The sequence below is a fragment of the Pundamilia nyererei genome, unplaced genomic scaffold (assembly GCF_000239375.1).
Source record: "Pundamilia nyererei isolate P.nyererei 1_Seehausen unplaced genomic scaffold, PunNye1.0 scaffold00081, whole genome shotgun sequence".
In the NCBI taxonomy this organism is placed as follows: domain Eukaryota; kingdom Metazoa; phylum Chordata; class Actinopteri; order Cichliformes; family Cichlidae; genus Pundamilia; species Pundamilia nyererei.
The window spans coordinates 881,169-893,835 of record NW_005187482.1 but is presented as its reverse complement, the minus strand read 5'-3'; the positions used below and the strand labels follow the sequence as shown (position 1 = coordinate 893,835).

Here is a 12,667-nt window from a genome sequence, read left to right as displayed (position 1 = left end):
ACATATTTCCTTTCATTTTTGTTAATGATGTTTTTGTTATTTACTTATTTAGGATTGTTTTTTAATTTCTGATGTTACTGCTTATTATTACAGATCATTAATTAGATACCCATATATGGTGGCCCTGAGAGGTCAAATGCAGTGCAACTTAAGAAAACACTAATAAATAGAAAAAGAGCCAAGGTATCAGTGTTAGTGCTGCGTGATATTGCAAATTTTGGTATTGATTCAATACCAAGTAAACACAGAGCCAGTATTACCGATACCAAAACTGATACTGATAATTTTAACCTATAAAGGCAGCTTATGTAGGGATAAATAGTGCCTCATAATTTATGAAATGAATCATCAATTTGCAAATGCTGAACACACTTTAATGACCGCAAAATCACTGTGATGTTTTACTTTCCACTATGATTAGTTGACAGCAAACAACAACAAAAAAACTGTCAAAAGAATTTTCATATATTTTGACACCTGGAATGCAAATGTGCCCGTCTTTAAAACAATTTGGGCAACTTCAGACTGTAACTACGCCCATGTTAAATTAATAAAGGGATATAAACACAGGGAGCTGGGCTTGCCTGTGCCATCAAAGGCGGTCCTACTCATCACCAACCCTTGTTGGGCTGTGTATATGATTCATAGTTATATGCCACATGTTGGAGAAATGCTTCACTCCCACAAAGCGTGTTGTCGTCACTGGTCAGCTCCCAGCAGCAGCCTCCTGAAGGGGGATCTACCCCGGAGGGCTCCGCAGTTCAACTCTCGACGAGCAGAGGAGGACTCTCACAGTCCGAGGCAGAGGTTCTCAATGAAGATGTGAAGATAAGCAGCGCCTCGGCTCCACCACCAGCTCGTTCACACGCTCCAGCAACGGCGGCCGCATTTCCAGTAAATGCAATTTGCAGCAGCCCTCCACTCGGGCTTTTCTTTTTCCTTTTCCTTAATTTTTCTCATTTGTGAGCGATCGCTATGGCAGTTCAGTCCACATCCGGGCCACAATGCTTTGACTCCATTATTGTCTAAAACTGGCGGAGAGGTTGATAAACCTTGTCATTTTTTACATTTAAATAGACATTTTTTTGGGACGCGCAGTGACGGCTGGGGTCGAGAGGAGATGTCTAACCAAGGAGTTCGGCGGAATGGCCCCGTGAAGCTGCGATTAACAGGTAGCCTGCAACGCTTTTAAATCCCCACGTATTCCCACACACACACCAGCTAGGAAGGCTCCGTGTATTTGCTGGCTGGGAACAGTTCACATGGGCTACGGAGTTGGCTCGCCGCCGGTGCTTTCTGCTCTCATTTGCACAGATTTGTTAGCAGCAACAGTGTATTTAAATTACTAGCTGACTTCACAGGGCTAAGGCAAGCAGGAAAAGCGAGGAAAACGCTTAATGAGGATATTGTTGCTCTTGGAAATAGTCTGAGCCTCGTGATTGTCGCCAGTAAAGCACCACCAGCCATAACACTGGTACCCGGGTCGCTCAGCTCCAGTAATGAGCCGCCTTCCAGTTGTAGCTGGTTGACGCTTATCAAACCTTAGTGTGTATTAGTGTCTCACATTTATATTCCAGCTCGTAAAATTCCATTATTTTTAAACAAAGGGGAGCTTTACAAGTGTTGTGCTGTTCCGCTGACAGACGGGCTCGCACAAAAGTTGGCTAGCTGAACGTAGCATTCCCGGTTAGCTCTAATCAAGTCTTTATGACAGGACAAGCTTCGGCTGAGATGATAAGCAGCTCAGGTCACTGGAGTCTGAGCAGTGAGCGAGCAGTGCGCCAGAACCGACAAACGGCTGCCCCCCTTTGTTTTGGTGTCGTCGTTAAAGCAGGTTAAAGTTGTATCCGTGAACCCGTGGCCCCCTTTGTACCGCTACGTTATGATTCACTGGGAAACACTTGAATGTCACTTTGTTTGGAAGTAGCATGTAGCTGTGCTGGTCTGCTCGGACCTGTCGCTCTCCTCGGCATCAGCACAGTCAGGAGGGGGGGAAATAAAAAGGTTTACACGAGAGCAGCTCACTGTTTTGACTGGAAAAGGGGGTCAGACGGCTGCCTCCTGGGTCTTTTTTTGTTTTGTTTTGATGTGCGTCCAAGGTCCGACCTGAATCCAATTAAAGGGCTGTTTGTTCCACCAGGAACTGCCGAGGGAAACATTTAAGTTGGTGATGTTTCTGATAGGAACAAGTGGAGATAAGCAGGGGATCTCAGTGAGGTGAGTGGGATACATGCAGAGTGGCAGAAGACAGGAAAGCTTTCAGCAACAGTTTCACAATGACGCAATGATCCATACAGTTGTATATGAGTGTGTATTTGAGAATGCGTTGCCTTCAAAACTGTTAGGATCCCAGTCCTTACTTTCTCTACAGTGATGTTCCTCTGAAGTAAGGCTGCTAACAGAAACTAGACACTGTTATTAACATATAAGCTCGACATGTACAGAGCCCTGCTTATATAGCAGAGCATCTGAGACCCAATGACTACAGCTGGCCTCTCCCATTCTCTACCGAGGATCTCCTAACTGTCCCTCACTCTGATTTTAAAACCAGAGGTGATCTTGCTTTTTAGGTTTTGGCATCCAAGCTGTGGAACAGCCTTCCTCAGCCTGTCAGGTCAGCTGATTGTGTTATTGGTTTTAAAGCTGAAAACACATTAGCTTTCCCTTAGTCTCGTCCCCTTTATTTTCGACCCTTGTTTACAACTATTTGCATGTATTGAAGTGTGAATAGTTGATTATATGGCTGTCTATGTGTCCGTATTTTGGATCGTTTTACTTTGATGTGTGGATTTTACTTAAACTGTGAAGCACTTTGTAACTCTACTTTGCAAAATGAAGTTATGTCATTTTTTTAGGTATACAACTTAAAATTAAAGTGGACCTTTAAAGCTAAAAGGGCTTGTTGCAGAGAGTATATGAACTGAGAAGCTATACAAGTTAAACAAGGATTATTTTGAACCCCGTGTCATGCAAAGCTACTCTAGTGGACTTGCGGGGTTGAGGAAAAATGCGACTTTGGAGATGAGCATAATAAAAGTCTCGGTTGTGAATTAGTTTGTCACTGCAGTCGTCTCCTGGTGGAATTCGAAGAATGTGAGTCCACTATGGGGAAAAAATGGTGAGAGCAGGACATTGCAGCGCACCTCTCCTGTTTAAGCTCAGTTAAACTTGTGAAACACTCATCAAGAGTCAATATTAAGCTCCCTACTTATCAATCAGCAAGCGAAATAGAAACTACTACTTGCACACATGTATGTGTTTGGCTTTCAGGATCCTTGCATGTTTTGTTTTGTTAACTATCCCTGCTCATGGAAAGTTCTCCCCCCCCCAGACTTATGTAATCTGGTGCTATCTCATCCATATGGTCCGCTCTGTTCCTTCGCTCAGGCCGTCGCGATCCCTTGTTCTCCAGCTCGTGCAAAGTGGAGCTCAGAGGAAGACAGAGTCCTCACTTTCATATTTGAAGCTTCACTCCACGTTGTCATTATGTTTCTTTGTTTAGCCCTGCACAGCTCTGTGTACTAGGTCGGTACAGAAGAAGCAATGAGTTCAGAGAGTGTTGCTATGTCGTAGCTGCGTGTTGTCATCTCCAGTGGAGTTTTTTTTTTTTTTTTGACATAGCTCTCTGATTAATTTCTTCCCCCGACAGGTTGTGAGCGATGAGTTGCTACATTTAAACAGGCCCAGAACTGTTTGCGTCGTAGGCTTCTCTCCTCGCTGACAAGCCTCTTGTCCATTTAAAGCAGATGTTGCAGATGTTTGCCGGCTATTAAAGCAGGGGGAAAAAAATATCACAAGCAAGCTGCTAAAGCCCACACTTTGACTCCTGAGGGCAGGTTTCCATTATAACCTGCAGCTGATGTCTGCTAAGTTATGTCATGAAACAAACACGGCTAATGGCGTAACATTACATCACATGCACTTAAGTGAAATTGCTGAGAAACGACTCGTCTTATCGTCCGATGCATCTTAAGCTCTGTCATGCACGCCTGGCTTCTGGCATAACTTGGGATGCTTTCCATCATCTGTGCCTGAATTTTTTAAACTTTGCAGAAAAGAGAGCACGTCATTTGTACCCTCAGCAAATATAGAACCACAAGCTCGCCTGTCATAGAAGTAAAATCAGACCCATAAAACCAGAGATGGTTAATAATCAGGCACAGTCGGAGCGATGTCCTCATGAAAAATGCTTCTATCTGGAAAGATGTGCACCAGAATAATAAAACTGACCGATGTTTCATTTAATTTGTTTTTTTTTTTTGTCTCCTCTGGTTAGGTCCTTTACGGGTTATTGCTGTTGTGTCTCAGCTCTGAGTTTACATGTGACTTGTTAAGCATATGGTTTGCTCATCTGAATTCTTTGGCGCGGCGTGAACCGCCGAAGAGAGCTATCTCAGTGGGATTCCCTGCAATTCTCCATTCGCGTTCCCACCTCTTCCTCTCTGAGTCACTCCTGTTCTTTCCGACTGTAAGCCTCTTCCCTCTCAGACCAGGGTCCAAAGCATATTTCACTCCCACCCTCTCTAACCGAGCTTCCTCATCACTCTCCGATCGTCCTTCTGTCTGATGCACTTTGTGTTTAGTTTATTTCTTTTTTTTCTGTTTTAAATAACCACACATGAGAGTTTGACAGTGCTGTTATTTTTCATGAAGTGGTTTGCAATATACCAATGAATGAACATGCAGAAAAAAACACATTTATTTGAAAGCTGCAACAAAGGCCCAGTGTGGGTTGAGTGAAAGACTTGGGTCTTTTTTAAATTGCAAGTCCTCGCTTTTCAGTGCAGCTCATCGCCTCCAGATGAGGGTCTTTTGGATGCTGCTTAACTGCAGAAGAACACCCCCCCCCCCCCACACACACAAAAATAAAGTCAAAGTGAAAAAATTATGCAGCTAGCTAGTCTATTTTGAAATAATTTCATACCAACACACACACACACACACACACACACACACACCCCCCCACACACACACACACACACACACACACAGCTGGGCACCGATGAGGCTGTGGAGGCACACAGGACCTGATCATCAAAAATGTTTTAATGTGGTCTGAGCTGGCTGCTCGGTGCATTCATGTGGCCTCAGTCAGAGCCATTTTTACAGAGTGGCTGTATGGAAGTGATTTGGGTGCATCTGGGTGTTCAGACAGGATACACTGTAAATACACAGTGATTAGCTGCATGTGGTGAAATGTCGACTCTGCTCGGCCCATCGCGGTCATGCATCTTGAGCAAACATTTCCACATTTTTACTTTTTGTTTTGTTTTTTTCTAAGCTTTTGACAGGTTGTAAAAGAAAACAAAAGAATAGCTGAAAAAGACCGAGGAGGAGTGGGAGAGGTGGAGAAAATAAAACAACAAGGGTGGAGGAATGCAACGAGCAATTATGGCACATCATTTGTAAACACACACCCCCCCCCCGCTGTGAGCCTCCCATAATTTTTAAATTGTCCCATCAATTAATTGACTGGCTGAAGTTGGCTTTCCTGTTGGTTCAGCTGCTCCTCGATGAGGACAAAGCCTTCTTGCGGTTGCTTTAGCCCTCAACTGCTGCCAGCAACGGCCCAGAGGAGACCAGATGTAGCAGGCGGGAGAGAAGAGTGGGCAGCTTTGTAGAGAGGAAGTGCTCCCCAGACTCGAACACTTGTCCAAACGTCACCCCCGACAGGTGGGGAGCAGAGCAGTCTAGATCCCCTTATGATAATAAGTAAAGTGAAGAACCGCAGTCGTATTACTCAGCGGGACTTCAGGCGTCTAGTGTGTTGCTTGTGTCACTGGGTGGCTCGCAGATGTATGTGCTCGCTGAATTATAACAGTGTGTATGGGTTTGATTAGTGGGCAGCGTGTGTGGTTTGGGGAGATTAACTCTTCCTGCTTAGCAGAGCTTCAACACCTCATATTTGTTGCTTTGTGATATTAATATTCGAACAAACAGTATTTTCCTGTATCCACACACTCTGTTTTATTTGGTGTCTGAAAGAATAGGGAAAATCAGCCGCGGTCTTCCCTGTTTGTACTCAAGCTTTCGACAGCAGAGATCCTCAGCCGGGGTGGCCTGTATCCGAAGGGGATTAGTTCTAGAGATACCAGTAGGGTACAGAGCTCATAGTCCTTTGAGAAGCAAAGCAGACCACTCATGATCCATCCTGGTAGCTTATCTACAGCTGTTATTTGGGGAGTAACTTTTTTTTTACATTTCGATCCAGATGTTGAAGCTGTGCGACAGATATTTGGGAATTTCAGTGCGGCCGTTTGAGCTCTTGTTGGCAGAGTTGGGACCACAACTGAGACAATTCAGGTCCCCGAGATGCTCAAGTCTGACACGCAGGCCCTCTGTGTGCCTCAGACTTCCTGTATTGGAGGTTGCAGGCCTTTATGCCTTTTATTTGACAGCAGCGCTAGTGGCCAGGACAGTGGAGTTATCAAAGGCAGAATCAAACCAGTGTTGACCCAGACAAAAATCTAGATGAATAAATGGGACTAAAGGCCAAATCGGAGGGGGGAAAATGCACTGCTTTTCTCAAGCTTGTGTGGTTGCCTCACATGTAGGTTGTGCCGCCTCATCTTCTGACCCATTTAAACACTAAACACACACACAGATGTACATCTTTTGCACTGTGTGTCAATTGGCCCTCCAGGTAGAGAAGGATGATCATGTCTGCTGTTATCTTGAGACAGGGACGACCTCCATACCTATGTTTTATGTAGTGTATGTGCTCGAAGCCACGGTTAATTACAGTTTTTAAAGAATTCAGATTAGCAGGGTATATTCAGGGTCCGGGATGAGTCAGATCAGGATCGCTACACTCCAGGATCGCACTAGTAGTGTGGCTTCTGTGGGCCTGACTGGGCAAAAAAAAAAAGAGTGCACAGAGTGAGACCATCTCTTTGGCCTTTGGAAAAATGCTAATCCTTCAGGGTGGTTTGGGGAAGACCTTCAAAGGCCTGCTCTCTTAACCTGGCTGTGGTGGTTAATGGGCTTGAATTGGATTAGTGGTGCGTGTGAGGGAGGGACGTTCCAGTGAAAACTAAACAGATTCTCGCCCGCAGGCACTTCTCCTATCATCCCCTGCATAGCTGTTATACATGCTGTCGGTCCCAAAAGCCCAACCCTCCCAACCCCAGCTCCATTTCTTGCCTACTTCCCAAAGTGGTTCTCCCTTTGAAGTTAGAAACTCCACTTGAGGGTATTTTTTCCATTAGAGAGTTGCATGCATAACCGATATCAGTCCAGAACCCTGTTTGACTTTAGATGCCCTTGCATGTCTAAAAGAAGTGTATACTGAAGAACAGTATCCATCAGACATTGTGATTATATCTTATTTTACTGACAATTTGAGGGTAACTTGGGTCAGAATCATCCATGTGTGCATGAAGCTCGAGTTGTCTTTCACCTGATGGTCAGGATGTCTGCGATTATTTATTTATTTATTTATTTTTATCACTCAGCAGCGTGCCCAGGTGAGATCACTCAGCACGTTTGCACAAAGTCTCATTAGCACTGATAAACATCGACGCATGCATGTAACCTGAGATTAATTCTTCAACGTGCTAGGTTGACTTTAAACTCTGATGGACAGGGGTTGACAAGATTATCTGTGTAACTCTGACTAACTTTAAGCAGATGGGGTGCTCTCTAGTCTCCCAGTGTTACCAGCTGTTGGTGGTGGTGGTGTTGGTGCTAAAGCCACAAGACGCCAACAGCTGACTGGAAATGTCTGTTCATGCCTTAGCCTGACGTTTGAGCCCCCTTGAGTGCTCTTAGGAGACAGGATCAGAAGAGAGATGTTTATATTCACACCAGATCACATTTCCAATGGCATCTCCTCTGAAGCTGAGAAAATACACCACTGGATTCCTGTGCAGTAAAAAAATCTGACCGCATACGCACAGACAAGTAACTATGATATTTTAGCAGTGGCGCTTGCCTCAGAGTTAGAAAAATCCTAAATATGTGCAGAGGCTCGTAGTTACTCACTATTCCCCGTCTACTCTTGAATGACTGTCTGGTTGATAAGCGTTGCGGTTTCCTTCGCAGGAAGTCACTTAAGATATCAAACTCAAGATCCAGCCAAAACTGGGAGTGCCTGATGAGTCAGCGCTCGGGCAGATGCTACAGACACTGAACTCACTCATCTTTACAGATGTAGTCTGATATCTGCTTTTAACCCATATTATTACAGGCAAAGTGTTTGATGTACAAATGGCTTAAGACTAAAAGCGTTTTTTTAAAAAGACCAATACAAACCAATACAGCAGGAGACTTGTGCACTAATTGTGTAGGCATACTTAGTTATAGATAAACACGTCTAAGCATGTCTTTGAAATGTCTGCATACCTATACACTTTAGTAAGTATTGGAAAAATGGGTTAAACTATATGGAATGTGCATTTGATGCCTTGAGCTAGGCGCTTTTCTAAACATGAAACAGGAAATCATCAAGTCATCAGGGCCCTGCAGTGCGTGCCTACTCATTATTTAGTCAGCACAGTTTCTTTCATCTACTGACCAAACAGGACTCCGTTTAAATTGTTCTCTCTGTAGCCACATTGGGTTGTAAAATCTCTGCCACTGTTGCCACACGGTTGTTGTTTTTGAATTATTCCAGGCCTGTATTGACCGCCACTGGTATTGCGGGTGTATAGTGCTGTTAACCCCCTCATCTGCGCTGGGTCTAATAGTTTTTTCTGGTTGATATCCAACTTCAGATTCTAGTGATGTAACCAGCCACCAACGGTGCTGCTTTTTTCCTCTCAACCAAAATATTTCTTTTTGCAGAGCAGTCCAATGCAGAAAAACGATTATCAGCAACAGGCTTGCAGAGTTTCCTGCACACAGACTTTATTTTATTGCAGGCAGCAAAGTATATTTGGTGACTCATCTTAGCAATTTTTCCAACTGTCTGAGAGAGCAATTCTATCTGCACTCGGTTTACCGGTGGATGATTCCCCCCCCCCCCGTCTTATTTTAAAAGTTCAGCTAGCCCTGGCCTCTCCATCTCGTATTTCTGCTGTCTCTCCAGAGAGCTTCTCATCCCACGGTCAGACACGGTTCAACTCCACCATCTTGCACCGCAGCTGGTGATTGTACTTTGGCTCTTAAAATCCTGAACCTGCAGCCAGTGGAGAGCTGTATGCACGAAGCTCACCGAGGTTTCAGAGCGGAGCAGGGACTTCCTTGGCCAGCTGCAGTCCAAGGTGATGGCGTCTCTCTGCAGGATGAGACGGACTGTGCCTTATGCTGTTTCATTATTCATTTACAAGCTGTCAAATTCTACTTTAGATATTTAATTTTGGCTGCTGTAATACAGGGATTTCTCAACTTTTGAGCTAAAGCATATCGTCTCATATTTAACAAAAAACAGGAGCATCTTAAACAAGTATTACTTAATAATTTAGAAAAGCACGGGTGTGCCTCGTTCCTCGCACACATGGATGCCCTCACAAATGGTTTCAGCATGGCTAAATTTGGGTCAGACATGATGACGCATGTCCTGTTGACACTTGTCAGGCACTTTAAACGCGACTCGCAGCGCATTGTAAAAGCCGTTTATTGCATGCACCTGCACACAGCGGCATTCGGCTCTAGTTAATGCTGACAATTACTGTTAATGAACATGTGACGTCACAGCGTTAGTCGGACATTGCTGGCGTGCAGCGGAGCGCTTTCATCTACGATGACCGTGCTGTTATTGTCCCGAGATCCACCCAGTGCAACGCATCCATTGGCGAAGTGCAGAAGGGAAAATATGGCATGGTGGTAATGATGTAACGGTGCTCCCAGACGAAGCTGTGAAGTCATTCTTAGAAACTAAAAGTCCCCGGGACATTTTGGAGGGAGCACGCGGTGGTCCTCAACTTCTGTTAAACAAGTTGGTACTAAGCACCCCTCCACTGCAGCTTGATCCAAGCCTCTCCTCTGCTCTCCTCCATTACATCAGAGTGGGCAAAGGAGCCAAGAAGCTAGAAGAGCCACGCAGCCACTCAAAACAGCTCAGGTCCAAGCCAACAGTGGTGCAAGCTTGCAGAAGCCCGAGCGGTGCCTCTGCTCTGCTCCGCTCACTGTTTTGACTTCTCACTTAGTAGTGATGGTACTGTGGAAGACTTTACTCGTCTGGATGGCTCTCTGTCAGGCACATTGTAGCACACAGAGTGGAAAGAGAGAGTGATGTACTGCGCAGGGGAAGCAGGAATGCCACAGTGCCATTGTGGCATGGTTTCCCACTATTTGGGAGCTGAAAATAGGAGGGCCGGACTCCTCTGTTATGCAATTGCAGCGGACTGTATCACGGAGGGAAAAGGTGACGTGAGGCGGATGAAATGCTCTCACATTAAGAATGCTGCCAGCCTCTTTCCTCTCACGTGTGGATGTGTGTGGCAAGTTTTCTCCATGTCATACAACAGGTTTTTTGCAAAGGCAGCTGACCTGTTTGATAATCTCCCTTTGTGTGTATCTTTGTATCGGCATCTTCTCTTTGTTTAAAGACTAGTTTGGTCAAAAGGTAATCTTAGTTCAACGTCACGAGGTCCTATTGTGTGTTTTCAAGCATTTAAAGAGTCATTTTTTTAGGATTTTGTATCACAGTTAAAAAGCTGTTTTTTGTTTCCGGGACTGGGAGCCCTTATGTAAGAGGAAACTTCAGGGCTTAACGTCACTTCACAATGTGGACACACTTTCTTACGCTATATAGCTGCAATAATCATTTGTTACACCCTAAAAGCCATGTGATAGTTTTCGCGGCTGCGAGTGTGCTAGAGTCCACTTGTATCCAAGTGATACAAATTTTTGTTATCAGATGGTGAGCTCAAGGCTCCTTGTGGATGTCTGCACCCCTGCCAATGTTTTGCTACCGTACTACAAGCAACAACTACACATGCTCCCGTCAGCCCAGATCCAAGCGGGCTTCAAAGAGCTATAACAGGAGCGACTACTCTTTCTCCATGGTGTCTGCAGCTGTCCATGTCCACTACAAAGTTTAATCCCCATCTGAGGAGTGTGAGGCATCACAATCATATCAGTTGCTGCTGGCCCTAAGATAACATGGGAGGGAGGCGTGGGCACAATATACTTGCTTTATTGGTGTAAATAGTCCGTGCTTGTGTGCACTTTTTAATGGTCCTCTGCAATTTCCTGATTTATGGCAACTTATTTTGCTGACTGCTCAGATTGCTGTTCTAACTTTTATTTTCTTTCTTAATGCATGGTGTGTTTCCCAAGGTGAATTTCCCCAAATGTCTTCTGTTAAACAATCCAAGCCCCTAAATATTAGTTTACTACAATAATGGACAAAAAACAGAAACCTGAACTGGATTCTGTGGTATTGTCTTCTTTTAAAGCTCCCGTGTTTAAAATCTCCCCACTAGATGTCAGTAGATTGCAGATTGCAGTCAACTGAATTTAGTTTTCTTGTACCTCCCAATGCAAGTGCATATTCCTTGCTACAGTGGCAGCTGTAGGACAGACAGTTCTGGCTACCGTTCATCTGTAGTGAGTTTAGGCAGTCCGTCCGCTGTTTACCTTAGCTGGAGGTTATTTGCTCTGGAGGAGGGTGTAAAACTGTGAAAGGAGTCTGTCATCAGACAGTAGTGAGCTTCACTGAGTCATCGATTTGTATCAGAGATACTGAGGTGAGTTGTTGAGGATATCCTGAACTTTTGTCTCAGTAAGTGCTGCTGATTTTGCTGTTGTTGGCTGCTGGTAGTGAAACCAAGCGCATCTAATTGTCAGACACTTGGCGAATAAACTTTCCTCCTTAGCTCACTCAGCCTAACATTAGCTAGTGTTGAAGTACGCCGACTTCACGGATTCTTTTTGATGGTAGCGATCAGGCCGAGACTCTTACTTCCAAAACCAGATGTATTTATTTGCGCTTTACAATAAAATACGGATGCATCCGGAGACCTAGCTAACTAGCCTGCTTCCGCTACGTTTAGCGAGGTCTGGCTCACAACCGGAAGTCAACACAATCTTATGGGTTCGGTGTCCCACCCATTGTACCACCCCCTTCAACTGTCCTGCCTCTGGTCTACCCCACCTCAGCACTATAAATAAAATCCTCTAAGTTTAAACCTAGCTCTGTAATCCTCTATACCTACAATGAAAAAATATACCATCATGTCCCACAAGCATCCCTGTTGTTATCAGCTGCCCGGAGATGGTACGGTATCATGTCTAACCTGCTGACAATAAGTAACTGTGACAATACATGCATGTTTTCGTGTCTTTAAAGCCTTGACTTTAATTCAGGAGATGAGGCTTGAGGTGAGGTTTTATCTAGATGTCTCTTTGTCTCCTGTCCTTCATATTTTCACTTCTTTGGTAAAGGGGACTTTTCATATCATTAATCACAGGCATGATCCTTCATGTCTTGAATCTAAAAGTGTAGACACAAATTGATATTAATTAATATACTAGTTTTGTATTCATCTACCTTCGGCGTACCACGTATGTAACCCCTCTCTAGTCACATAGATAAAGTGTGGTTAGATGGAACAGTGATGTCGAATTCAAAATGGCGGTGCAACATGTTGACTTCCACAAATTGGCGCCTGCTTTTAAACAGGAGTAGTCTGTTATTCCAGTTACTGTGATTGTTGCTGTGAGACATAAACATTAATACAGTCACTTCCTTTGCTCATTAAATCTCAAATGTCACCAAAGA

General features: G+C 44.4%; 1 protein-coding gene across 1 annotated transcript in view; it reads left to right on the top strand.

Moving 5' to 3' along the window:
• The first annotated feature begins 632 nt into the window (after window positions 1–632).
• LOC102197404 (E3 ubiquitin-protein ligase SMURF2-like) overlaps window positions 633–12,667 on the top strand; it is a 52,729-nt gene continuing 40,694 nt past the window's right edge. Inside the window, exon 1 of the mRNA XM_005738115.1 lies at window positions 633–1,172. Coding sequence (XP_005738172.1) covers window positions 899–1,172 — 274 coding nt within the window. The 5' untranslated portion in view covers window positions 633–898. The remainder of the gene's footprint in view (window positions 1,173–12,667) is intronic.